Source organism: Pristiophorus japonicus, chromosome 16 (assembly GCF_044704955.1).
Source record: "Pristiophorus japonicus isolate sPriJap1 chromosome 16, sPriJap1.hap1, whole genome shotgun sequence".
NCBI lineage: Eukaryota > Metazoa > Chordata > Chondrichthyes > Pristiophoridae > Pristiophorus > Pristiophorus japonicus.
Window position 1 is genome coordinate 15,827,932 of NC_091992.1, and position 24,914 is coordinate 15,852,845.

A 24,914-nucleotide genomic window follows, 5' to 3' on the forward strand; every position below is an offset into this window, starting at 1 on the left:
TTTTAATGTGTGGTGGCCGTTGCACACCAGCCACCACACGGGCTTGACAGAGCTAGGTCTTGGTCCAGTGGCAAGGCTTACCCAAGATAACTGGAGACCTGCTCTGCTGCTCGGGCCTAGTCTGCTCACATATCGCAGTGTGCTGGCCCGTGCTGCCCCTGGGCCCCTGGCCTTGAACTCACACCTCCCCTGGGCCCTGATCACATCCCTCCACAATCTCTCTCAGCTCCTTCGCCTGACCTCGCCGCTCCTGCTGTATCTGCCCACGCTCCAATCACCGACCTGGACCTTGCTGACGTCACTCTTCGCTGCTGTTGCCCTCCTGCATCAGCTCGCGCTGCTCCCTGCCTCCACATTGCTCTTGGGCCACTGCACCTCTGCTCCTTTTATGGCCCCGACCTGCTGCTGATGGTCTCTCGAAGGTTGGGGCCTCCACGCTGCCTCAATCAACATAACAAAAACAGATTATCTGGTCATTATCGCATTGCTGTTTGTGGGAGCTTTCTGTGTGCAAATTGGCTGCTGTGTTTCCCACATTACAACAGTGACTACACTCCAAAAGTACTTAATTGGCTGTAAAGCACTTTGAGACGTCCGGTGGTCGTGAAAGACGCTATATAAATGCAAGTCTTTTAATATTTCTGGCCCCTAGTTTTCAGGGAAACAAGTCGAAGCTACTTCTCTACATCTACTGTGTCAAATCTTTTCATAATCTTAAAGGCCTCTATCTTTTGAAGGTGCCTTGAGTTTCTGTGCTAGAAGTGCTGGGTCTTTTCTTAGGCAGTCTCCTGGAGCGCTGGGTAAGGGAGAGCTGTGTTTTATGCCCCGATGATTGAAAACTATCTTTTGGTTCTTTGCTTTCCATTATTCCTGTGGTAATACCGTGCTCTGACTGTGGACGATGAGTGGTGAGCAATGTTCCCGTTTAAGCTGCACGGCCCCGCAGTGCTCTGGAGGTCCCATCCAGGTCGCATACCGGCTTTTATACGAGAAAAATTGTGCATGCGGCAATATTTAAATTGGCGCGCAGCCAGTTCAAGGGAACATTAGTGGCGAGCTTAAGCAGGAGGTCCATGGGCCCTGGAGCTACAAGTTATTAGACCAGAAAATAAGTTCCCGAATGTCATTCTGGGAAGTTGTATGTTCTTTTGAAATAGTTTTTGTTTCATTGAAACAGAAGGGATGGTAAGGTATAACAAATTTTGCACCCTATCTCTAAAATTATGACCATTTTTGTGTTGGTTTGAAAGCATGGGTACAAGTTGCACTGTATTGACATTTTGTACAATCTTCTAAAAGTCTGAATCTGCCTCGTCTGAGACTGGTCTGACCACTCATGGGTTATGCTCTGAAGGATTACCTGTCAGATTGTATTTCCTGGTTTTGACATTTACCACAGGGTGTAACATATCATTACAGATATATGGTTATAAGTGTTGCAGATGTAGAGGTGTGTAATTACCTACAGTGCTAAGTAGGATAATTGTGTATGCAGAATATGACAATTATGTAAAAACAAGTGATAGATTTTTTTTACAATGCATTGGTTTCCTTCCCCTTCTCCACCTGGCAGAGCTTGAACTTGAGTATGGAACTAGGCGCAGAATCAGCAGTTTACAAAGGGTGCTGATGCTCAGTTTGAAACAAAAGTTGCATTAGTCTGGCGAAATGGAAACTAAAACTACCTTTATACATGCTTGATTTAGAAAAAAAAATTATAATTCTGCAGGGCAGTTCAGAGCACGCTATTCGCAGTTCTTTGATTGCATCCAGTAGTACTTACACTGTCACTGCTCCAACCCTCCCATTGCTGGTCCTGATCTGGGAGACCAATGTTCATGTAGAGTCATGCTGTTGACTCTTTCATTTCATCATTAAAAGTCAACCATGTGCCCCCTTGTTAAAAAGGTACAACCAATAAAACCTGTAAATTAACCAAAATTCAAATGAACCGTAACAAGTCAAACCAATATCTTGTTTCCGGGGGTGATGACGCACTCCAGTCCCTCCAATGCCCACCTCTCGTGGAAGGCTGCTAGCGTACCGGTGGGCACCGCGTGCTCCATCTCCAAGGATACCGGGCACGAACATAGCCGCGCAAGAAAGGTAGGCAGTCGGGCCGAACGACCCCCTCGACCACAGAGTCATGCTGTTGAGGCAGTTTATGAGCTTTTGTAACTGGGGTGGAAAATGGATTAGGTTATGGTCATTAAGCCAATTTACATGTGCAAAGTTTATGCATAAAATTCCTGATTTCTGCTTCCAACTGCGCATGTACAGTAGCTAGAAGCTGCTGTCCGATTTACACTTTAATAACGGTGGGCGCTGATAGCCTCACTGTTACTTTTACTGCACAAGGCCAATGAGACATTTCTACATGGCAGGCAGGAAGCGCATAAGAAGAATCACACCCAGCGATCATCTTCAACTCTTTGCCTCTGCACCATGCTATTTTCTTGTTTAAAATTTGCAAACATCTGTTGTGTAGCCTGGCTCTTTTTAAATACTATAATTTTATACTCAAATGTACATATGCTGACTGGTTTGATGAATTAAGTAAGGAGTGCAAATTTATTGTCCGTTGTATGTAGGACAAGGGATGATGAATTACAGATGTGCAAGGCAGTTCTGATAAAACGCTGACGCTTGATTTTTGGTTTTAAAGAACATTAGTAGAACTGTGATCATCCCATTATGGTAATTTGTTGTAATTTATAGTACATATTTCTTTTAACACTTGTTTTAGTGTTAGGCCCGAGCTTGGTGTGTGCTGGACTGTAAGTGAAATAATAACACACAATAAATAGGACAGATGGCATCAAGTGACCAATATTCAGAGTTTATTTATTTAACTGCCCATCAGGTAGTTTACTAGGACACAAGAGAGTGGCTGCTGCTATCATCTAAATCAGAGATTCAAATGACATCCCAAGTAGCAAAGAAAGAAAGACTTGGATTTATGTAGTGCTTTCATGACCACCGGACGTCTCGAAGTGTTTTACAGCCAATGAAGTACTTTTGGAGTGTAGTCACTTGTTGTAATGTGGGAAACACGGCACCCAATTTGCGCACAGCAAGCTCCCACATACAGCGCTGTGATGATGACCAGATAATCTGTTTTTTGTTATGTTGATTGAGGGATAAATATTGGCCAGGACACCAGGGATAACTCTCCTGCTGTTGGAAATAGTGCCATGGGATCTTTTGCGTCCACTTGTGAGAGCAGACAGGACCCCTGTTTAACGTCTCATCCAAAAGACGAGAGGTCAAATACAGCTGTCTTGCGAATATGATTTGAACCCTAGGGTTAAGATTGCAACTTTTTGTTTAAACGACAACCTGTTTCCCCTCCTGACCCCTCAATTTTCTGTCCTCTGTTTTTCCTTGCCTCCATTCTGTGCCAGGCATCTGCTGTATCTGGGAGGGCAAGGAGCTTTTTGCCAGGCCACTACCAATGCTGTTTTCTTGCTGGCTACGAGGAGGGACACTTTAAAAATATTTTTCCATCTCCTCCTCCCCACCCCTCAGTCTCCTGCAATTTCAGGATTTCATCTTCCCAAAAGCGCAAAGCAGCACGGCTGAGATCAGAAATTTGGCGCAGTGCATTCCTCCACTCTGGTGTTGCCCGATTAGATCACAATCACTCAATTCCATCTGTTAAGTGCAGTGCGCTTTCCATTATAATGTATTGAGAATGGATATCAGTACTCAGCAATGGACCACTTGGCCACTTTTCTTTCTATGTAATGCTTTAAAGCTATCAAGTTTGATCTCATTATTGTTCCTGTAACTTTATTTTTCTCCTGTATTACCTTTTCCCTTGAAATCTTGCTCTGCTGTTCACCATTCGCAGCTTGGAGGATGTAACTTTATGCTCAGCAATGACATTCTCTTAAATGCACAGACTCAAAACAAAAATGATTTGATACATATAAAGATGTCAGGAATATGCTGCGTGCAAGTCTTGTGGTGGATGTTCTTGGCCATTCTCCTTTCGTGTAGGCAACATCTATCTGCACCATTAACCAGGTTCAGTCACTTTAGCAAATTTGAGTAAACGTTCTCCATTTGTGCCTCGGAAAAATGTCAAATGTGAAAATTATTAATCTTTTTCCATACAGTGCATTAAAACAACAGTTAGCATTCTGCCCAGTGTAAATAACCCAATATTAGATTTGGGACCTCAAATTTCAGATTTATTCCCTCGCTGGGATAGTAGATTATTGTAAGATCTTTCCCTGAATCATAGAATGGTTACATCACGGAAGAAGGCCATTCAGCCCGCCGAGCTCGTGCCGGCTCTCTGCAAGAGCACCTCAGCTAGTCCCACTCCCCCGCCCTTTCCCCATAGCCCTGCAATTTTTTTCTTTCAGGTACTTATCCAACACCCTTTTGAAAGCCGTGATTGAATCCACCATCCTTTCAGGCTGTGCATTCCAGATCCTAAACACTCGCTATCTATTAAAATTAAAAAAAAAACGTTATTCTTGTGTCGCCTTTGGTTCTTTAGCCAATCACCTTAAATCTATGTCCTCTGGTTCTCGACCTTTTTGCCAATCCCTGTTCTGCTAAATATACACGTACCTGAAAATACATAGTTAAATCCCCAGATTGTTCATTGGAAGTGTATCGAGTAGTGCACACCAGCACCAAGTCGTTGAGGCCAGTTCGTTAAATATATTCAAAAGGGAGTTAGATGTGGCCCTTATTGCTAAAGGGATCAAGGGGTATGGAAAGAAAGCAGGAATGGGGTACTAAAATTGCATGATCAGCGATGATCATATTGAATGGTGGTGCAGGCTTGAAGGGCCAAATGGCCTACTCCTGCACCTATTTTCTATGTTTCTAAGGCAAACTTTATGATAACTACAGACGCACTAAACCTCCTGGCTGGGGCATTCCATTAATGAATATATTTATGTTTGCTACAGGTAAAGCCAAAGGAGAAAGAGAGAAACTCACAGAGGCACAAACCAATAAAGGTAAGTTGAAAAAGAAAAGATTAAATCCAAGGTGTGGGTGTGGGCGGGGCGGGTTGTGCATCTGTGCTCGTTAAAAGTTGCTTGTGTTTCATTGTTTGCCCATGATTATAGCATTACAACAGTGACTACACTCCAAAAGGTACTTCATTGGCTGTAAAACACTGAGACGTCCCGTGGGCGTGAAAGGTGCTATATAAATGCAAGTCTTTCTATCTTTCAGACATTTAGAATGGGGTTGCTATGTCAGGTGGTTTTAATGTTCAGTAATGCTGGGATTAGTTGTCCATTGGTTTCTTGAATCATTCTATTCCAACATGTGACTACTCGCTTTAGCAAATACCGCACGCACAGCTCGATGGTGTTGAAATAATAACTTTTCCTGTCTCATTTGGAATTTGATCAGCATTATCATGATCAAGAATAAAGAGGTGTGGTCCCCTAATTTTAAGCAAACTGTTTGAAATGTTCATTCAATGTTCATACCTCTTCTGCTACTTGTAAAAGCAAACACTGGGGACATTAGGCAAGAGTCATGTAGCTGAAATATCATGTTGTAGCGACTGATCTTGTCATTGCATTTGGGAAGTTGGAGGCTAGGCAGTGGAGTTGTTTAACTTGGCCATTACTTTTAAGACCATCACGTGTACTCCATGTGCAGGACTAATATAAATAGGCACACCCTGATGTCAGTCGGAGTCTTAATTATTGTTACTGCTGGAAGTTAAAATTCTTCAGCTGTAATTTATTTTATGAATTATTTCAGGTGCAAATGTCATGGAGTTTTTTGGGGGTCAACTGGGGAGCTAATTGCTCCCAGGGACATCCAGGGTTCAATTAGATGGCCTATTGATACAGGAGAAGCCTGTATGGAGATTAGAAATATTGACTTAAAAAAAAATCCTTTCTAAAGGGCCTAATTTCCCCCCATTATCTGTGCCATTTTTTTGGCGTGCACTGCTTTTTTTAGTGTAAATTTAAAATATTCAAGTTTCCCCAAAGTTTCTGCACCAACTTAACTCAGTTACGATTTTTTTAGGTTAGGATTTTTTTTGCGTCATAACCTGATGTCTGCGCCAGTTTTTCACATTTAAGCAAGTTCGGCCAATTTACATTTTTTCTTGCATGGCATATGTGACTGCTCCCAAAAAAAACCTTCTGGGCACTTAAGAAAAACCAGCACACAAAGTGCAACGCCACCACAGAATGTCTCCTTAGCGGGCTCGAGGGTCGGAGCGTCGGCTGGCAGAATCGCTCCCTCGCCCGGACACCGGCTCAGGGCTCAGCTTCAAAAGAAGCCCAGGGTTGGGGGGGCCGCGGTGGAAGCCGAACTGAAGGGATGAGAACCCTTACACTGTACAGCAGCTTCAAAAGAAGCCTGGGACCGGGGTGAGGGGGTGAGGGGGGGGGGGGGGGGGGAACGCCGAGCCCCTGTGTCCGGGTGAGGGAGCGATTCTGCCGGCTGACCCGAGAGCCCGGTGAGGAGACGTTTGGTTGGTGGTGGGGTGGTAGTTTGAAAAAAAATCTAAAATTAAAGAATTGCATTAGACTTCGTTGCCCCAAATGTCCTCATTGAATGCTTGGCTTCCTGTTCGAAGAAGCCTATTGCGCATGCACAGACCAGGGTGTTGTCCATACTAGGGCGTTGTCCTTTGGGAGCGACAGAGAGGGAAGGAGCTTTAACATCTTGTCCTACTGTTTTGAGCTTCTTGCAAAGCTACAATTTAATCATGGGGGCAATATTGACACTGCCATACCTTGTGCAAGCCTTCTGCATGATGGTGCTGCGGAAGAGACGATTGATTCGATGTCATCGCATAAGGAACCTCGGAGCACTTAGGATAATGGGCAGGAGGCCTTGCCCACATCGGGCATATCGAGACAGGCGTTCATACCCGCACTTGAATGATGCAGATTGTGTGAGAAGGCTGCGTTTCTGCAAATAAGTTGTAACCGAGATCTGAGAGTTAGTAAAAGCAGATCTGCAACCTAGAAGTGTCAGGAGGACTACTTTGTCAGTTGAAGTGAAGGTTATAGCTGCGCTTTCATTTTATGCATCTGGATAATTCCAGGCCACAACTGGGGATGTGCGCGCCATTTCTCAACATGCAACACATATTCGGCAGGTGATATGCTGCACTATATTCCCAGAGGAATGACTACATAGAGTTCCCCATGACTGCCCAGGCAATGCGTGACAGGGCTGTGGGTTTCTCCAGGATTGCTGGCTTCCCAAAGGTACAGGACTGCATTGATTGTACCCACATCGCTTTGTAAAGCACCTTTTTGGAGGATTCCGAGATGTATAGCAACAGAAAAGGCATCCGCTCCGTGAATGCGCAGCTCTTGTGTGACGACATGCATCGCATCATGTCAGTTGATGCAAGATACCCTAGGAGCACCTATGATGCGTTCATCCTACGTGAGAGCGCTTTATCTGCTATTTCAGCAGCAGCCAAAAGGGCAGAGCTTGCTGCTGGGAGACAAAGGGTATGGTATGGCCTCGCCACTTGGCTCATGACATCCCTACGCGTAACCCGGACGGAAGCTGACCGTGAGTACAACATGTCACACATTGCGACATGCAGCATAATAGAGAGACCCATTGGCATCTTGAAACAGTGTTTCTGATACCTGGGCCATTCCGGAGTCTACTTGCAATATTCTCCGGAGATTGTCGGTCAGTTCACTGTTGTGTGCTCCATAACTTAGCCATCATGAGGCACACCTGAGGTGAGAGTAGCTGATGAGGAGGAAGATGTAGATGAGGAGGAGGACAAGGAAGCCATGCAACTACCTGAACCCGGAGCATGACGGCTGAGCAGGGCAGGCCGTTGTGCCCCTTTAACGATTGCTCGAGCCTTGTGCCAGCAGCTCATCCGTGAACGCTTTGCTGTCTGAAGGCTCAGTGGGGTCTGGGATTGTTTCCTTCTTGCAGCAGCTAACTCTGACATACACTGTCAAGGCACATGAAGGAGGGAATCAACTACCTGCAACATTCCCTCGCTCGTGCCCAGACAGTGTTCCCATTTCTTGAGAGTGTGTTTACTTCTTCCGACAGTCCCGATACCTCATCACCCACCCCAATGATGGTGTTCAGGAGTGATCAAGTAAGGTCAATGCTCTTTGCACTCATTGCCATCATCTGAACCACATCTGTTAGATCCTGCACCTCAGCTTTCCTTCCCCTCCTCATCCTGGGTGTGGCTCGCTGCATCCCACTGGGACCCGCAGCCTCGGACGGTGGGGCCCTGGGAGTGCCTCGCTGCACTCCACTGGAATCCCCAGTCTCGGACTGTGAGAAACCATGGAATGTCCCAACATTCGTACCACTCAGGAAAGGGCCTGGCACCTCAATGGGTGGCACCTGCACCACCTCCAGAGTGAGTACAACAGTGTGGGGGGCTTCATCCATCACCTCCCTTGCCCCTCCCCCTCACCCCCATGCTCTTGGTCTGGAAGATGGGATTGGAAGATGTTCTCCTCTTCAGGCTCACCCGTGTCTGAATCATCTTCTGCATCGGCTTCAGCCTCGTCAGGGTTGGCCTTAATTTCTGCAAAATATAACAGAACAGACAAATAGTTAGCAGCAGAGGAGGGGGCAGGGTGGCTTGAGTAGGTACACACAGCGCAGGCAGCAGGCTCATTTGAAGGACCACAATGAATGATAGCACATTGCATCAACCGAAGCATAGCTGATGGCGACATCCACATTAACCCAAAGCATGGCTAGCCCGCGCAGTACTTAACATTTAGCAAAGTCAAACTCTGGAATTTGCAGGACTTACCCTCTCCCTCGAATGTGGGCCCAGCTTGTGCAGTGGCGGTTGCTTTCTCCAGGCAGGACCCATCAAAGTAGCGACCCTGTCTTCCAAATGTGTCAGTGGGTGCAGATTTGCCAGGCCTCCCCTTGTTCGAGTTCTTTCCCTTTTGTTGTGTGCCACCTTCCTCTGCAAAAATGAAAATCTAACTTTTTAGAGAGGATGGTCACATTTACAATTGCAATTCCAGTGAATAAATGAAAATATTATTTACACTAACTACTTGACCACTTCTTTTTGTACTGACCTCCAGACCTCAGGGTGGTCACCATTGCACAGTCATCTTCTGCAAGTTGGTTCCAGTGTTTCTTCTTTTCTTTTGGTGAAACTTTTATGTGACCTCTGCTGGTGTCCAGCTCGTGCCATCTGGCCTCAATTACAGTAACCAGTGCCTCCACTTCATCTTGTGGGAAATTCTTGGTCCTTGACCTGCATTGCATATTGTATTGCAGCTCCGATTTTACTGAGAATTAACGTTCTTGCACACAACTGACTCTTTAAAAATGGACGCATGCAGACCGGAAGGTGTACTGGACATGCGCGCCATAGCAGCCACGTAAAAAAAAGTTGTTTTTTTTCCCCACGCATGTGCAGAAGTGGGGGTGGGGAAGTATCGTTTTTTTCAGCGCAGGCATTAGGCTCCACCCCCCCACCCCCCCCCCCCCCCCCCCCGAAGTTAAAGGACAGACTGCTCGGCGCCAATTTCAAAAATTAGAACGGGGAAACTTGCAAGTTTTTTTTTGGAGCTGCCGGGGCCAAAAAAACAGGCATAACTCTTGCAATACGCCAAAAAACGACATTGGGGAAAATTGAGCCCAATGTGTGATATAGAATTTTTTCCCTCCTGTTTCTTGAGGTGTTTGTGCCTGTGACTTTTTCTTGTAGAGTCTTGTCGTCTTTTTTGTGCTGACTGTGCAACAGTGTTTGCATCAGTGAGCACTGTAACTTGATGGTGAGAGGGAAGTGAAAGAGAAAGAGGATCTGTAACTCAACATGGAGAATAATTTATTTAGCATTATTCAGCGGCATTGAAGAAACTATAACAGCATTTTATATTACATAATATACGAAATAAGAGCAGGAGAAGGCCATATGGCCCATCGAGCCTGCTCCGCCATTCAATAAGATCATGGCTGAACTTCTACATCGACTCCACTTTTCTGCCATATCCATGTATGCCTTGATTCCCTTCGTGCCCAAAAATCTATCGATCTTTGTCTTGAATATACTCATTGACTGAACATTCACCCCCCCTCCGGTAGAGGATTCCAAAGATTCACAACCCTTTTGAGTGAAGAAATTTCTGCTCATCTCAGTCCTAAATGGCCAACCCCTTCTCCTGAGACTATGACCTCGTGTTCTAGACATGCCAGCCATGGGGAAATAGCCTCTCAGCATCTATCCTGTCAAGCCCTGTAAGCATTGTATACATTTCAGCGAGATGGTTTCTCATTCTCCTGAACTCGAGAATACAGGCCCATACTGCGCAACTTCTCCTCCCTAGGACAGCCCTCTCGTCACAGGAATCAATCAGTGAACATTTGTTGTACCCAGTCGAAGGCAAGTATATCCTTTCTTGGGTACTCCAGGTGTGGTCTCACCAAAGCCCGAAACAATTGCAGCAAGACTTCCTTACTCTTTTTATACTCCAACCCCCTTGCAATAAAGGCTAACCTACCATATGCCTTCCTAATTGCTTGCTGTACCTGCATGTTAAATTTTTTGTGATTCGTGTACAAGGACCCCCAAATTCCTTATGTATACCAACATTTACTCGTGTCTCGCCTTTTTAAAAAATATTCTGCTTTTCCATTGTTCCTGCCAAAGTGGATAATTTCACACTTCCCCACGTATTTCAGTAGCTGTTCTAACATAGAGAGAGCGAGACATCTGAGTGCATTTTATAGGGTGGTGAATATCGAGTGGACAAGCAGGAGGCCGAAAGGGTATGGAGGGAAAAAAGCAAAAGCACTATCAAAACGGAGGATCTTTAGGAGGTTTTTGAAGGCTAGGGCAGTGTGGCTAAAGGAGCAGATGCCAATGAAGGAGGCGGGAATGGGAAGTGGGCGAGTTTTGGAGGAGTCGATAGTGCGACCAGGGATATGTAGTTGAAGGTCGCCAAGGTAAGGAGGGCAAAGCAAAAGAGGAATTTGAAGATGAGGATGAAGATCTTTGATTCTCTGAATATGATGCAGTGAAGCTCAATGTAATGTACAGATTGTGCTAGAAATATCCAGTAGAAAATGATTGTGTGTTGGAGCAGTAAGTGGCTGAAAATCTAGGCCAGTGTTACATTGTCGTTTGTATTAAATTCTTTAAAAGCAAAAAATGTTTTTATTACAAATACAAGTATTCATGATTTGAAGTACCTCAGTCTTGGGAATTCATGAATGTAAATAGTCAACAAATACTTGATTTTTATTCTACAATAATTTAGATTTCTGTTATGACACACTGTCAGCTAAGAAGCGTTTAGCTTTTTGTCAGGGAAAGCTGAGCCAGGAGCCTGGGAATAGGCCATTCAACCCCTCGAGCCTGTTCCGTTCTAATAATGATCCAGGAATTCCTGATAGCTCTCCGGATTGCCCAACCACGACCTCCCTGCAATAAAATCGAACCCTTTGGACGAAATTTCAGTCGACTCCAAAGAGAAACAGATCCTCTTCTGTCGTTGTGGAGTTGATGAGAGGGCGGGGAGGGAAGAAGAGACGAGACATTCAGCTATAACCTTGGCACCTCGAAAAAATGTTAATTGAAAATCATTTTGGGTTGTAAGGTTTTTAATTTTTACTGACTGTTTTTCTGTCTTTTTACTTATTTTCAATTGACAGCGTGTTGAAAAAGGATCAACTAATTTACTGCATGTACTTCCTGAAGGACTTTGTAAAACGTAATTGGCTTGGGTGTTTGCTCTCTGATAATATTTGAATTGTAATTTAGGATCGTTGAACTGAGACTAGCTGGAATGTTTGAGGTCAAGCCAATAACAAAACAAAAAAAGACTTGCATTTACATGACACACTAGCATGTTCCTCAAACATCTGAGCTTCACACATTCAGTATTTTCAGTGCACTGTTATTATGTTCACAAAAGTACAAGACAAGTGCATTTCCAACAACAGCATTTTTGCTAAACGGCAACTTACCAAAGGCCACATGCGATCTATAGGGTTTTAAAACTTGGTGTCACCCAGTGACTATTTCCTGATGTGCTTTGTCTTCTCCCCATTTTTCAGTTTTTCGCAAACACACACCCACCTCTCCCACCATTCTTTGAATCTGCACCTGTCAAAGTCCTGAATGTTGTCTTCTATTTGACTCTAGTTTGTTCATCCTCCTTGAGCTTACAGCTGCTTTGGATGCCATTGATCATTGTATCCTCCTCTAACATTTCTCAGTGGTTCACCTTTTTCTCCTGGTTCCGATCATACCAGTCCCAAAGACAAAACACATCCATACATCCTCAGACTGTGCAGTCACTGCTAATGTTCCTCAGGGCTTCATCCTTAGTCCTCTCCTCCCCTCCTTCACTATGTATCTCCTCATTGACATTATCTAGAATCATGGGATCAGGTTCAATATTTATGCTCGGTTTTATCTTTCCAGTTCTTTTGATTCTAAGGCAGTTGTTCACCACTCCAGCTATCCGTTCGACATTGTCGAAATTTCCTCCAGCTTAATACAAGTATTGGAAAAGCTGGAATCATTCTTTTTGGTTCCTGTAAACTTCTAAACATCTCCGTTCCTCACTGCATCAGCCTTCCCACTTGCCATCTCGGATTCCTTTCGGTGGTACAGCGCCTCTGCGTGCTATTTAATATTGGGCCGAGTTTGTTTCTCTGCATATGTTCCTGTCACCAAACTCCCGCCATTTATCTTTGTAACATTGCCTGTCTTGGTCGCTACCTCTCCTGCAGGGACTCGAATTCTGGACTTTTTTACTTCAAGGCTTTATTTTTGAAAAGCTGCCCTTGCTGGTCCCACCACATTCATCCTTCATAAGTTGCATCTCACCTGGAATGACATTGCTTACCCGCTGAGTCCCTGCACTTCCATTACACTGCTCCAGGCCAGGTTCCATCGGCTCTCTGCGGCCCTATGAATCAATTTCCACATCCTTATCCTTCAAATGCCTCCGTGGTCTTGCCTTTTTCCAATTTCAGTGACCTGCTTCAGCTTTATGTCTCTGGAAGCAAATCTGCATTTACATTCACACGTTTCAGTCATAGCATTGAGAATAATGCTTAAAAAGCTTTAATTAAATATAGCCTGTAATCCACAGCTAAAGATGTTGTGTTTGCAGTGGAATGTGCCAGTGTTTGCTTGTATTCTCATGGTGTTCGGTTGTTTACTTTTTAATGATTTCCTCAACCAACTCCTATTAACATTTTTGTAGGGAGTTTTTGTTATTTAAAGCAAGACTTGCATTTATATAGCGCCTTTCACGACCACCGGTCATCCCAAAGTGCTTTACAGTCAATGAAGTACTTTTGGAGTGTAGTCACTGTTGAAACGTGGGAAACGTGGCAGCCAATTTGTGCACGGCAAGCTCCCACAAACAGTAATGTGATAATGACCAGATAATCTGTTTTTTTTTGTTGTGTTGATTGAGGGATAAATATTGGCCAAGGCACCGGGGATAACTCCCTGCTCTTCTTTGAAACAGTGCCACGGGATCTTTTACGTCCACTTGAGAGAGCAGATGGGGCCTCGGTTTAACGTCTCATCTGAAAGATGGCAGCTCCGACCATGCAGTGCTCCCTCAATTTTATTTTTGTGTTCAAGTCCCTGGAGTGGGACTTGAACCCACAACCTTCTAACTCCGAGGCAGCTGTGCTATCCATTGAACCACAGCTGAGATTTAGTCATTTTATTTTTGATATTCAGGCATATGTTTAATATATGTAATACTTAGCGCACACATTTAAAAGTATTATCTAAAAACCTTGGCAATATTACCTGTGACTTTTCCTTGAAATGGAATAATTATATACCTTCAGCACAGTGATTCTAGTGTTTGGCAAATCATTCGGTGTTGTTAATGCCTTCAAAGCTTTCAATACAGTTTGACCAAAGTGAATGGAACGGGGATAGTGAGGCTGTTGCTGTTTGGAGCATTGTGCTCGGCTCCACATTTGATTTGACAATTTTTTTCTTTGATGGTGGTATTAATGACTCACTCCTTTGAGAGCAAAGATTATATCTTAATATCAAAATATTTTTTTACAGTGACTTGAAAATAGATTGGGAACATTTTTCTCACTTTAGGGAGCTTAAAATAGAATTCCAAACTCACAATTAGATTCTCAAGTGTTGTTAGCTTCCAGATGAGCTGCTTGATTAACTGTTCTCGCCCTACAGTTGCATAACTGCGGATCATTGAGTAGCATTATTCATGCAGTGTTGTCAACCAGATTTTCAGTTGAGCAGCGAAGAGGAGTGTCATTTTTATGCAGTTCTACTGAAGCCATTTCCTTCCATTATGATAAAGTATTGATGGACTTGTGAGACTATCAGACTTGTCTACTTGAACTGGAAACGTCACCTGACTTATACATAATAAGTAAATGTTTTGTCCGCCAGAACTTGGGTTGTGCCTGGCGAAAGTATTTACAGATGCATAGCACGAGGGTGAAGTGCTAGTGATGACTGTTCTATCACTGGTGGTGATAATGAACAATTGGAGGTGATAAACTAAGGTTGGTGAAAGTAAGATCTTGCATTTCTATAGCAACTGTCATGTTATCAGGACATCCCCAAGCACTTCACAGTTAATAAAAGGTCATCGACCTGAAACGTTAACTGTTTCTCTCTCCACAGATGCTGCCTGACCTGAGTATTTCCATCATTTTCTGTTTTTACTTCAGATTTCCAGCATCCGCAGTACTTTGATTTTGTCACAGCTAATACATTGCTTTTGAAGCGCAGTCACTGTGACTCTCCGCAGATGCTGCCTGACCTGAGTATTTCCATCATTTTCTGTTTTTAGGCAAATGTGGCAGACAATTTGCACATAGCAAAGTCCCATAAACAGCAAATGAGATAACTGACTAGTTACATTGTTCTGCTGGTATTGGTTGCCGGATAAATGTTGGCCGGAACAGTGGGGGAACTCATTTGCTCTTAAAGTAGTGCCGGGGAATGTAGTGCAAGGCTTCAATTTCACAGCTTATCTGCAATACATCACCTCTGACAATGGAGGACTCCCGCTGAAATGTCAGAACATAAGAACATGGAACAGAAGTAGGCCATCTAGCCCCTCGAGCCTGCTCCGCCATTCAACAAGATCATGGCTGATCTGGCCGTGGACTCGGCTCCACTTACCCGCCCGCTCCCCGATGTCAGCCTAGATTGTATGCTGCAGTCTTGGAGTGGGACTTTAACTCTCAACCTTCTGACCCAGGCAAAAAGCATATCTCAAATGAAAGCATATTGGCTTCAATGTGATTTCCCCTTGCTTCTACACGTCCAACAATTCTACAATAGTGTGTTGCTTGCAAATGTGATTCATTGCTGTAACATATGCAAAGGCAACAGCCAATTTGCATACAGCATGGTCCCACAAACTGCAATGAGATGAATAACTGGATCGTGTTGGTTGAGGGATAAATGGTGGCTGGACAGCAGAAGAGCTCCCTGGGATCTTGTATCTCTGCTTCAAGTGGACGTCTCATTTCAAAGACGGCACCATTGATATTGCAGCACTCCTCCAGTACTAAACTGAAGTGTCAGCCTAGATTGTGTGTGGGATTGAAACCCTCAACCCTCTGACTCTGAAGTGAAAATGCTACCACTGAGCCAAGGCTGACGCCATGAAGTAGAAATGATAGCAACTGTAAATAACTGGAAGATAAGGAATTTTAGATACGTTTATTAATTTAAATAACAAAAAAAATTACTGTAAGAAAATCCCCTATTAAAAGCATTTAAAAACAATCTGTTGAATAAATTCCAAATTCTGGTTTCTAAATAATCTGTATAGGGTGGTTTGCACAAGATGTACTGATGGGAACTTTTTAAGTGTTGCTTCACAATGACCTGAGTTGAAGTATAGCAGGTGAAGCTGAAATGGTGAGACAACCTTCTGGAATTGGCTCCAGCCTCTTGCTTTTAAGTATGCTTCAGGTGACTTAATGCCTCAGTAATATAGCACCATTTGTATTGATGTGAAAGTGAAACTGCTTCATAATATAAATTGCTTGCAAATTATGAAGAAGACGACAGGCGGGCCATTAACAAAACTATATTTAGTTAGTGAGGACTTCAACACATACTCTATGTTGCTAAAGTTTTACAATTAAACATCAAAGAAAGGAGTTCTCAATATTCCTCAAGTATTTTAAATGCTGAAAATATGTATTAATGGCTTATTTTGTCTGAAGCCAAAATTATTTCCCCAAAAATGTTGATTCCTGTTCCTTTTATGTGTCAGCCTTGGGTCAGTGATAGTACTCTTGGTCAGAAGGTCATGGGTTCAAGTCCCACTCCAGAGACTTGAGCACAGAATCTCGGCTGACACTCCACTGCAGTGCTGAGGGAGCGCCGCACTGTCAGAGGTGCTGTCCTTCGGATGAGATGTTAAACCGAGGCCCCCGTCTGTCCTCTTAGATGGACGTAAAAGATCCCACCATATAGACCAAGAGCTGGAAAGTGGGATTAAGCTGGATAGCTTTTGGTCAGCTGGCGTGGACAGGATGGGCCGAAATGGCCTCCTTCCATACTGTAAATTTCTAAGGAGAGCATGGGAGTTCTCCCTGTGTCCTGGTTAACCGTTGTCCCTCAACCAATACCTGGACCAGATTATTTGGCCATTTACTTAATGGTTGTTTGTGGGCCCTTGCTGTGTGCGAATTTACAATTGCGTTTCCCAATTTACAACCGTGACTACATTTCAAAAGTATTTCATTGGCTGTAAAGAGCTTTAGGACGTCCTAATGTCGTGAAAGGCGCTATATCGTTCTTTTTACTGATTTTAAGAGAGGATTTAGTTTGATCCATTGTTCAATGCAATGGTGATGTTTGACAATGAAATTGGAACACCATGAAAATAAATAGCTTTAGATTGAATTGTGAAAACTTTCCAAATGGATTTAAACCTCAGGTGTTGATGGAGTTAGTTATGTTGCTAAGTAATATAGTTTCAAGGCAAATAATAGTGATTCAGTGCATTTGAAAAAGCATAAATGATGTAACGCTGTCAGTTTTGAAATGCCTACCCATTTAGAATATCACATCTTGCTGTTGTGTGACCTTTAGCATATGCAAATTATGGCATTATTGCATCTTGATGCCGCATCTGTCCTGATAACTGAAGTGAATTGCACAATGAGATGTGATTATGATTATAATCTTTTTATTGAGTAGAAAATTATGTCCTTTGTCCAAGTTGGTGAAATGATGCTTCTTTTCCGAAATGCCTAATGAATCCGTGTTGGAGTGTTCCAACCTGTAAGTTTCATCAGCTCCCATTGTCTTACATGGAAAATCACAGTTGGATTTCTACATGTAGATAAAGCCATTCAGCAAGAAATGATGCTGGACCCATTCACCCCCACCACCATGACTGCTGCACGGTAGATTTATAACCCGCCAACTGCAGTTAGATGCTGTCAACATTTCCTGTTGCCAGTTGCTGGCATTAACTGTCGGTGCTGTGAACATGATGAAACATCACCTGCTCATTTTAATTAAACAATTACACTACCTGTTTAAACAGCAGGCATTTCTCAGAATCAGTACTTTTCCAAATGTTCTGAATGAGACTGGAATTAAACGTTCTACCCGGGACATTGGCTGAATCTGATGGGAGCAAAATGCTTTGATAAACTGTGTAAATTGATCCTGTTTTGTCAGTATTTGGAAAGATTGTTTCTACTTGTTGGTATGGAACATTTTTTGAATATATCACTAAGAATCAGCAGCCACGAGCTCTAAGAAACTGTTTATTCAGAGCAGAAGCAGTGTCCTTCGTATAGGCATTTACTTTCCTAGCTAAGAAATGAATCTATTTGTCTGTTTCTATTCTTTTCCTCGCACATGCTTTTTCTTTTTCTTAAGTTTGCACTGCTCCCTCTCTTGGGCAGACCCTCGGAGTCGAGGATGACTTGCTTCCACACTAAAAATTAGTTCTCAGGTGACTGAGTCCGATGCGGGACTGACAGTCTCTGTCACAGGTGGGGCAAACGGTGGTTGAAGGGATGGGTGGGTGGGCTGTCTGGATTGTCATGCGTTCCTTCTGTTTGCGCTTGGCCTCTGCTTGCTCCCAGTGAAGAGACTCGAGGTGCTCGACGCCTTCCCGGATACTTCTCCTCCACTTTGAGCGGTCTTGGACCAGGGATTCCCAGGTGTCGGTGGAGATGTTGCACTTTTTCAAGGAAGTATTGAGGATGTCCTTGAAGCATTTCCTCTGCCCACTTGAGGCTCGCTTGCAGTGTCACAGCTCCGAGTAGAGCATTTGTTTTGGGAGTTTCTTATCGGGCATGCAGATGATGTGGCCTGTCCATTGGAGCTGATCAAGCGTGGTCAATGCTTCGATATTGGCCTAAATGAGAACACTGACGTTGATGCGACTATCCTGCCAATGGATTTGCAGGATCTTGCAGAGGCAGCGTTGGTGGTACTTCTCCAGTGCTTTGAGGTGCCTGCTGTACATAGTCCATGTTTCTGAAGCATATAGGAGGGCGGGTATCACTACTGCTCTGTAGCTTGGTGCCAGGTTTGAGGTCCTGGTCTTCAAACACACTTTTCCTCAGGCGACCGAAGGCTGCACTGGCACACTGCAGGTGGTGTTGGACTTAAGTCATCGCCGTCTGCCCTTGTTGACAATAGGCTCCCGCGGTATGGAAAATGGTCTACGTTGTCCAAGGCCTCGTTGTGGATTTTGATAATCGGGGGGCAGTAGTGTGCATCGGGGGCAGGTTGGTAGAGAACATTTGTCTCATGCAAGGCCCATGCTCTCGTACGCTTCGGTGGTGTTGACAATGGTTTGGAGTTCGGCCTCAGAGTGTGCGCAGACTCGAGCATCGTCTGCGTACTGTAGCTCGATGAGAGGATGGGACGACCTTGGATCTGGACTGGAGGCGATGGAGGTTGAATAGTTTCCCGTTTGTTCTATAGATTAACTCCACTTCAGCGGGGGGCTTACTGAGGGTGAGATGGAGCATTGCAGCAAGGAAGAGCGAGAAGAGTGTTGGTGCGATGACACAACCTTGCTTGATCCCAGTTCGTACGTGAATTGGGTCTGTGGTGGATCCGTTGGTCAGGATCATGGCTTGTGGAGCAGGCAGAGGATGGTGACAAACTTTTGAGGGCAGCCGAATTTGGGGAGGATGCTCCACAATCCCTCACGGTTGACTGTGTCGAAGGCCTTTGTGAGGCCAAAGAAGGCCATGTACAGAAGTTGGTGGTGTTCCCTCCATTTCTCTTGAATTTGACGTGTGGTGGATATCATGTCCATTGCGCCCCTTAGTGGGCGGAATCCGCATTGCGACTCTGGGAGGAGCTCTTCAGCCACAGGGAGAAGGTGACTGAGGAGGATTCTTGCGATGACTTTCTCTGTGGCAGACAGCAGGTAAACTCCTCTGTAATTACCGCAATCGGACTTGGCCTCTTTATTGAAGATGGTCACGATTACGGTGTCAGTGAGATCCCCTGGCATGCTCTCCTCCTCCCAAATAAGAGAAATGAGTTCATGTATTCACGCCAATAGTGCATCTCCGCAATGTTTGTGCTTCGGCGGGGATTCCATCTGCTCCTGAGGCCTTGTTCTTCAGTTGTCGGATGGCCTTTTCAACCTCATGTCGGGCTGGGGTTATGCTGAGATGGTGGCAGATAGCATGCTGTGGGATGGAGTTGAGGACACTCGGGTCAAAGACAGAGTCTTGGTTAAGGAGATCTTCGAAGTGTTTCTTCCAGCGGGCACTGACTGCGCCTCTGTCCTTGATGAGTACCTCTCCGTTCTTGGCCCGCCGTGGGGTAGGGCCTTGGGTGCTTGGGCCGTAGGTGGTCTTGTCTGCGCTAAAGAATCCACGCAAGTCGTGGCTGTCGGCTAGTTACTGGATCCCCTGCACCCATCATCTGTTTTTTCGGTTGCGAGTTTTTTGTTGGACCTTGGCTTTCAGATGTCTGTAGAGTTGCTTTCTTGCTCTCGGGTTGTATTGCTGTTTCCAGTTCAAGAATGCCTTGCGCTTGTGGCTTATTAGCTCCTGGATCTCCTGGTCGTTCTCGTCAAGCCAGTCTTCACAGGTGCTAATTATGGAGGCCTTGAGGGCAGACCAAGCGCTGTGGGCACTCTGAGTCTCTGGATCTCTGGGAGGAGTCCGGTTGGCAGTGAGACGCTGGCTGAATAGGGCAGTTTGCAGTGCACCAGGTTCCCAACACAATTTTGCAGGTTGTCACGGAATCAGCTGAATGAAGGTGAAGTGCTTCCTTGCAGATAAGAGGAGAGAATTGAGGCGAGGGATTAAAAAAAATCTGCCTGTATCATTCAACACTTTCTAGCCCGGTTCAAGGCAGCATTGATGGTGGCCTGTGAACAAATCATTTGCTCACCCGTCCCTTCCCACCACCAAACAAAGAAAACTTGTAATGGCTTTCACAGTGTAGACTAAAATATCAGGTGTGGTTGTTTGAATTTATATGCTCAGTGATGAGAGAATGCACCCAGAGTCAGCATCAGTACAATTCCAAGTCTGGTTTGGCATGCAGAAATTTCTCAGCCCAGTTATTTGCGTGCTCGTGCATCAGTGTGGCAATTCCATTTTGAACACTAGTCTCTGATGGAGGCTCCCAATTTCGACCATGTTTTTTGTGCTGTCGCCCACAGCCACTACAGCTGCGTTAAAGCACCCAAAATTCACAGAACCCTTCTAATCAGCGGACAAAGAGTGGATTTTATCGCTTTAGTCGAGTGGTTTGGGAACAGAGGAGGCTGAGGGGAGATTTAATTGAGATGTATAAAATTATGAGGGGCCTTGATAGAGTGGAGGGAAGGAATATTTCTCTCAGCAGAGGGATCAATAATCCGAGGGCATAGATTTAAAGTAGTTGATAGAAGGATTAGAGGGGAGATGAAGAAACAGTTCTTCACCCAGAGGGTTTGTGGGGGTCTGGAACTCACTGCCTGGAAGGATGGTAGAGACAGAAACCCTCATCACATTTTAAAAAGTACTTGGATGTGCACTTAAAGAGCCATGACCCACAGGGCTACGGACCAAGTGCTGGAAGGTGGGATTAGACTGGGTAGCTCTCTTTCGACTGGCACGGACACGATGAGCCAAATGGCGGCCTCCTCTGTCGTAATTTGTCTCTTGTTCTATGTTTTCACTCTAGGTCCCACAACAACACCCTGCATTTATATAGTGCCTTTAACGTAGTAAAAGGTCCCAAGGCGCTTCACAAGAGCGATTTATCAAACAAAATTTGACGCAGCCACATAGTGATATTGGGACAGAGTTGGTCAAAGAGGTAGGTTTTAAGAAGTATCTTACAGGAGGAGAGAGGCGAAGGGGTTTAAGGAGGAAATTCCACAGTGGAATGAAGAAAATCGGGGATGTGCTAAAGACCAGAATTGGAAGAGCGCAAAGATCTCTGAGGGTTTCAGGGTTGGGGGAGCTTACAGGAATAGGGAGCGGCGAGGCCATAGAGGGGTTTGAAACACAAGCAAAAGAACCTATTGAGCTGGAAATTCCCCAACCTTGCGCCCGTTTTTTCTGCGATATTTGGAGAAAAACGGCGCACCGGGAAATTCGGTGAAGTCTTCCACCGCCGTTTAAGTACCGCTGGGGAGCGGACCACTGGCGTGCAAGATTTGAAATAACACTTTCACCAGAAATTTGTCTCACAGCACACCCCTAGATCGGATGAAAAAAACGCCCGGGAAAAATCTGCGTTGCAATCCTTGGAACAGCGGTGTAGGTATGAAGACCTGCAAAAAAGGTAAGTTAACGTTGTTAGTTTTTAATTATTTTGCAGCGATTCTATAGTTGTGTCTTATGAATATTTTGTGATTTTTAAAACATTTGTCATTTTTTGCATTTTTTTTTGTGTCCCTCCCCCCCCCCCACACACCCCCCTTTTCTGGGCCTAACTCGCAGCGGTATCGGCCTCGGAGAAAAGTTGCAGAAAATTCACGGTTTGCGCCACGAATCCTCGTGCAATGGCGATTTTTACCGCGAGGCACATTTTTCCCCGAATGTTGGGCATCGTAGTGGTAGCGGAGTCATGGCGGTATTTCTGGTGGAAAAATACCGCTGTGACCAAAACTGGAATTTCTAGTCCATTGTGTCCAAACTATAGGCTGCCACCCCCAAGTCCTGGCAACTCATATGAAGCCAGGGCATCTCTCTCTCACTGATTAATTGTATTTATTAATGATTGACTTAAGCGCCTTGGGATGTTTCACTGTTTAAGTTACTATATAAATGCACGCTGTTGTTTTTGGTTGTATTTATTACTATTGCATTTGTCCATTTTTAAATTTCGTGGGCTTGAAGGTTTTAAAAGGGCTGCTGCCTCATTGGTGGATGAATCCTAAATCAGAAGACCAAGAACTTCAGCTGTTGAGGCCCCACATTCCTTCTCTAAATCCCTTTGACTCTCCATCTCCCCCTCTCTCCTTCAAGACCCTCCTTAAAACCCATCTATTTTACCAAGATTTTGCTTCTTCTCCCTAATATCTCCTCCTTCCCTCGGCTTCAATATTTATTTTCTTATGCCTCTGAGAAGAGCGTTGAGATACTATTCTACACTAAAGAAACCATATAAATCGGACACTAATAAAAATGACAGTGCAGGGTTTAAAAAATGGAAATTGGGAAGCCGGGGCTGGAAGGGGAAAGCACCAAGGATCTCATGCAGGCTCGGTTAATGTCAGCTGTGCTGTTGAAAATGTAAAATTTTTAAATCAATAGAACTTCATTGAGAACTGCTGCCAATATTAACATTTTGATTGAATTTGGGATATAAGGAAGTTTTTGTAGATGGAGCATGTTCTGTGATTTCAATGTTCTAATCATCAAGCACACTGAAATCTTTACTTCTGTACTCTATTCCTAACGTGTCTGTGCTTTCATTTGATATAATTATGTTTTACCAAATATCGATATAACTTGGATATTTATCATTAAATTTTTATTTAACTTTGAATACACCTCGATCGATTTAAATTGTTCAAGTATCAATATCTGCTTCAGATAAGACAACCTATTTAATTATTTAATTAACATAAATTCTATTTAACAATACAAGTTGTTAAATGGTATATATTCCCTTTTTTACATTTATTTTCTGTTGCAGGAGTTATAACAGTAATTACTAACATTGCAAAAACGAAGGCATTGTTCACCGGAACACTCTGATAACATTAAAAAAAACATAAAGCACTTGTTCTACTGAATGACGCAGTTCTTGCCATTTAACAAGGCTTCACACATGCACCAGTACATTGGCAATGAGTGGCTCCTGTATACTAATGATGAAGACTGAACTGTATTGTATGACTATGAGTGCTCCCAACTTCTAGGAGCTTTTATTGGTAAAGTTATTCTCCTGTGGTCCCAAATGACGTTTAGTTCATAACAATTTGTTTTTCGCTCCCTTATAATTCCCGTGCTACTTTTAATGATGGCTAGCTCCATTTGTAGTTTAGTCGTAGGATTATTGTTGAGGCCGACACCATTGAGGATTCATTGTGCACACTGGTGTAATGTTTTCAGTGATGTAATAGTGAAAGGTAAATCGGTTATTTAAGTTTTATGATTCGGTGTTGATAAGCATAAAGTAGGTTGTAATGGAGGATAGTGGTGTTAATTGGAAGATAAGGCTGTAAGTTCATTTTTCCTTCCTTGTTGGACTAAAATGCATATGAATTAAATTATGATAGTTGGGCATCTGCAGAGCACAATGCTCCCCATAAGTTTCTACATTTTAAAATGAATAAAGCACTTTCAGGATAGCTAAGTATTAATAAACATATGCGTTCACTTTGGCTCTTTCCCCACTGAGCTGCCAATGCCATCTAATGGATAGAACACTAAGTTTAGGTGTCCCTCATATATAAAGAATATTTATGTGACTATACAATCAAATTAGAACAGATGTAATTGGGCAACAAAAAGGATTATTTAAATTAATTGATATGAAATAAACGGTCACGTAATGAGACACTAACCCTGTTGTGGGTTTTTAAGATTCTGTCAGTGTGTCCAGCCGCAGTCATCCTCTTTTGGTATTTTGCTCAGTTTTTTCCCACTGGAAATACGATGTGCATTTAATCTTTTTACATTAATTTGTGTTAGCGAAAGCCTTGTGCTGGGAGACTTGGTTCTATCAGGAACTGGGGCGAGTCTGTCCAAGTTCACTCCATTTAGTATCCTTGATAGGATCTCCGAAAAGGATCTTCATCCTCCCTCTCTGCTCAACTGTTTTCAAATGTATAAAAATTTCCAAGATCTGGAATTCAAAACCATGGAAACAAGACAAGAAGGTCCTGGTGGTAATGTTCTGTCTGCCCATCACTAGTCATCTTTGAAAAGGATCGCAAAGTACTTTTACCAATAATTAATTGCAATTATCATTCAGGTTCGGCTTTCGCACAGTAATTGACTCTCTTTTATTCTCTGAATGCTTTTTCTCTTTCTGCAGTCCCAGCCCACACTCCTGTTGTGACCCCATCACCAAGCAGGAACCATGCACTTCTGGAAGCTGCCGGACCAAGCAATGTGGCAATCAATGCCATCTCTGCCAACATGGACTCCTTTGCACGGGGCAGAACAGCAGTTCTCAAGCAACAGCCGATTCTTATGGAAGCTGCTCATTTTGGAGACTTGGGTAAAGTTATATTTGTTGATTTGAACCCATGATATGCAGTAAAATAATAATCAACCATAGACAGCCTCAGGCGAGTCTAGAGAGTCAACATGAGACTTTTTGAAGTTATGGTGCTATTCTTATACTATAGGGAGTTATAATTGTTAAAGCTGCAATAAATTATTGCCCAGCATTGTAAAAGTTTTAAAACATTCAATAAAATAATTTAGCAATTGGGCATATATAGTAGAAATGTTAGGAAGACCCTCTCCAGATGCTATGGAGTTTAATTTTAAATTGATCCAGG

The 24,914-nt window shown here is 43.8% G+C and overlaps 1 protein-coding gene across 6 annotated transcripts in view; it reads left to right on the top strand.

Moving 5' to 3' along the window:
• akap10 (A kinase (PRKA) anchor protein 10) overlaps positions 1 to 24,914 on the top strand; it is a 100,434-nt gene that overhangs the window by 16,201 nt on the left and 59,319 nt on the right. For 5 of the 6 annotated variants that reach the window (XR_011587241.1, XM_070857042.1, XM_070857038.1 and 2 more), the window contains exons 2-3: positions 4,932 to 4,982; positions 24,443 to 24,628. Coding sequence is in view for 5 of the 6 variants with exons in the window: in XM_070857042.1 (XP_070713143.1) it covers positions 4,932 to 4,982; positions 24,443 to 24,628 (237 nt within the window). In the remaining variant the exon portion in view is untranslated. The remainder of the gene's footprint in view (positions 1 to 4,931; positions 4,983 to 24,442; positions 24,629 to 24,914) is intronic. The other variant, XM_070857041.1, reaches the window with a different exon arrangement.